This window comes from Penaeus monodon, chromosome 22 (genome assembly GCF_015228065.2).
Source record: "Penaeus monodon isolate SGIC_2016 chromosome 22, NSTDA_Pmon_1, whole genome shotgun sequence".
NCBI classification, from domain to species: Eukaryota; Metazoa; Arthropoda; class Malacostraca; order Decapoda; family Penaeidae; genus Penaeus; species Penaeus monodon.
In genome coordinates, this window is record NC_051407.1 from 10,659,853 (window position 1) to 10,662,264 (window position 2,412).

Below are 2,412 nucleotides of genomic sequence, written 5' to 3' on the forward strand. Positions count from 1 at the left end.
AAAGGGTAAATGGGGAGATGATTTTGGGAAAGGTTGTGTTAAGAGAGAAAGATAAATCTGCGAGATTATCTGTGGAAAGGTGTTTTTTTTTTTTTTGGTGATGTCTTTGAATGAAGGATGGATGACTGAACGGGCTTAGAGTATTTTTTTAAATGGTGTGGCCTCTATGCTTAGAGCGACTGTGAATATTTCTGGTTTCAATTTTTTTTTTCATTTTGCATTTTTAGCATCTTATATATCATGACAATTACCCATTTCTCCTGCTAATTGTCAGGCTCTCCCTGTTCTACCTCTCCTCACCTCTCCCTTCTCCCCCCTCTTCATCTCTATCCCAAACCTCGTCCTCCTCCTTGCCCTCTTCTTGCCTCATCTCCACCTCCCTCCCTTCCTATCTCCGCCCACTCTCCCCTTCTGCCTCCTCTCCTCTCTCTTCTATCTCCTCCCCACTCCCAAAAGGGCGAGACAGAAGCGCTCCCGTTGGGTCGTGTGTACGTGGACGACCCCGACGACTGGGACGTGGCCGACAAGACATGGTCGTGGCGCACGCATGAGAAACACCCGCTCTTCACCCTCGACAGCCGCACAGGGGAACTCACCATGAGCGGCCATGCAAGGGATTCCACGTAAGTTAGTTATGCTCCGGACGCCCAGACTCTCTCTTAGTTACATTACGGGTACAGTTCCCTGGGCTTGGTGAGTCTAGGCTTCGGAACGCGTTTAATGATGTTACAACTGCGCGATGATCTTCAACACACTTTTTAGATGATCTGAAAATTATAACTACTATTTGCTCATGAAAAAAAGAGGAAAAGGGCAGTATTTAAGCAAAAACACTGTTGGTCTAGTCCCCCCAAGTTCCCCAGAGAGTGTGCCAAGTACCGGCCAAAAGGGTGGTAATACTTAACTTAGGGCTGGTGGAACCTCGGATTTATCTAACTCTAGAGCAGATCCTAGTCCGGGATTGTCACCCTTTGGCCAAGACTAGGCGCACTATCTAGGGACTAGGGGGAGCCAGACCTAAAATGTTCTTTGCCAGAAGTTCTTTTTTGCGGACAGTGAAATTCGTTGAATATTATTTTGCAGCTGTAACATCATTAAGCATTTCTAAAACGTTTATTTTCGATGTCCGTGCTGATTTTTACTACACATTTATTCATTCAAGTGCTCACATGGGACCAAGAATGATTACTAGCCACGCGAATCAACAACATTTTCTTAAACGACCGTGAAATACTGTAAATTCATCAGTCTTTTAAAAATTGTCGATGTTTTCATCCATCATTGGTATTTATGATTTCTTTCTCACTGAATTAACAGGCGGAGAAATTGGGAGAAAATATACTAGTGTAGTCCATGGCGCTTCCTATTGACAATTAGTATCAACATAAGGTTATTGGCCGGAGATGGGTTTGGAACCGGGTTTTAAGAAATAAATAAGTTAATTTGTAGGTCAGGTAGTTTATTTATTAGATTAGTTCATTATTCCTTATAATAGGATCGCGTCCTCGATACGAACAAAACTAGGACCGATGTGTATTATTTCCCCTTTTATTTTTGCAGTATCCGCGATATTACTCTCCACTACATTTCAGTAATTTACTTTTTATACATTTGTGGTTCTTTTCTTTGTTAAGTTTAGGCCTGGGAGATAAACATGCCTGGGTATGACTTTACAATAGTCATAAAAAAAAATAGAAGGCTTATCTTTACATTGCTTCATTTTATCGAATTCGCCAAAATAATTGACCTGAACAAGAGTAAATCGAAAAAAACAGTATCAGATCTAAAATAAAGGCAAGTCTGTAATCAACAACTCCAATAAGTGTAATAAAACAAGTAAAATTGAATCGGTGGTTTCCAAAAGAGTTCGTGGAAGGTTAGCAAGGGGTCGCGAATCCCTTGGGAAAAATATTATAGGCAATTTGCTAGGCGCTTGTCAGTGGTCGTGTTAAGCCTTGTCTTTATGGAATATTGTGTTGCAATGAGGTTGTAAAGTTTGTATAAAATGATGATTTTTTTTCGTTTTCTTTTTCTCTGAGATTATAAAGATTTAGTTAGAAAAAGTGATAAAGAATATACTGAGTAATGAATATTTTTTCTTTGTTTAGCTTAAAAGTATGAAGTTAGATAAATAGATAAAGTGTACAAATTGCTTATTTTTTTCTTTCTCTAAGCTTATAAGTGTGTAGTTAAAAAATAATAATGAACAGCTGATGCCATGGGGTTGCAGATGTTTTTTTTTTTGGGGGGGGGGGGCGGGGGTGAAAAAGGGGTCGCGAGTATAAAAAGGTTGGAGGGGATACTGAACTAAAAGAAACTTTATTAAACCACAATCATATACAGGAAAATGGAATGAGATCAAATGCACCGGTAAAAATGGTACAGTCAAAATTAATTCAAAAATCCCTCAAA

General features: G+C 39.6%; 1 protein-coding gene across 1 annotated transcript in view; it reads left to right on the top strand.

Annotated features, from left to right (window-relative positions):
* The window catches only part of LOC119586935 (putative neural-cadherin 2), a gene marked incomplete at its 5' end in the record, with an annotated part of 72,205 nt that overhangs the window by 32,638 nt on the left and 37,155 nt on the right, over positions 1-2,412 (top strand). Inside the window, 1 exon segment of the mRNA XM_037935667.1 lies at positions 457-623. Within this exon segment, the coding sequence (XP_037791595.1) occupies positions 457-623 (167 nt within the window).